Source organism: Penaeus monodon, chromosome 28 (assembly GCF_015228065.2).
Source record: "Penaeus monodon isolate SGIC_2016 chromosome 28, NSTDA_Pmon_1, whole genome shotgun sequence".
NCBI lineage: Eukaryota > Metazoa > Arthropoda > Malacostraca > Decapoda > Penaeidae > Penaeus > Penaeus monodon.
This window is the reverse complement of record NC_051413.1, coordinates 4,953,127-4,953,396: the sequence shown is the minus strand read 5'-3', so window position 1 is coordinate 4,953,396 and position 270 is coordinate 4,953,127. Positions and strand designations below refer to the sequence as shown.

The 270-nt window shown below is 38.5% G+C and overlaps 1 protein-coding gene across 5 annotated transcripts in view; it reads left to right on the top strand.

The window, feature by feature from the left end:
- The window catches only part of LOC119591312 (cytoplasmic FMR1-interacting protein-like), a 50,156-nt gene that overhangs the window by 38,268 nt on the left and 11,618 nt on the right, over positions 1–270 (top strand). For all 5 annotated transcript variants that reach the window (XM_037940040.1, XM_037940039.1, XM_037940043.1 and 2 more), the window contains one exon: positions 72–245. In XM_037940040.1, coding sequence (XP_037795968.1) covers positions 72–245 — 174 coding nt within the window. The remainder of the gene's footprint in view (positions 1–71; positions 246–270) is intronic.

Sequence of the window (270 nt, the reverse complement as noted above, 5' to 3'; positions counted from 1 at the left end):
CTTAAATTGAAAATAATTAAAACCATTTTAAAAATCATATATACAAGATAATAATTGGCCTCTGCTTCCAGATGTGTCCTCTACCCTCTTGACCTGTACAACGACAGCGCCTACTATGCTCTCACACAATTCCGCAAGCAGTTTCTCTATGATGAAATTGAAGCAGAGGTTAATCTCTGCTTTGACCAGTTTGTCTTCAAATTATCGGAACAGATCTTTGCCTACTATAAACATCTAGCTGGCAGGTGTGTGCGTGAAGAGTGTCTTATG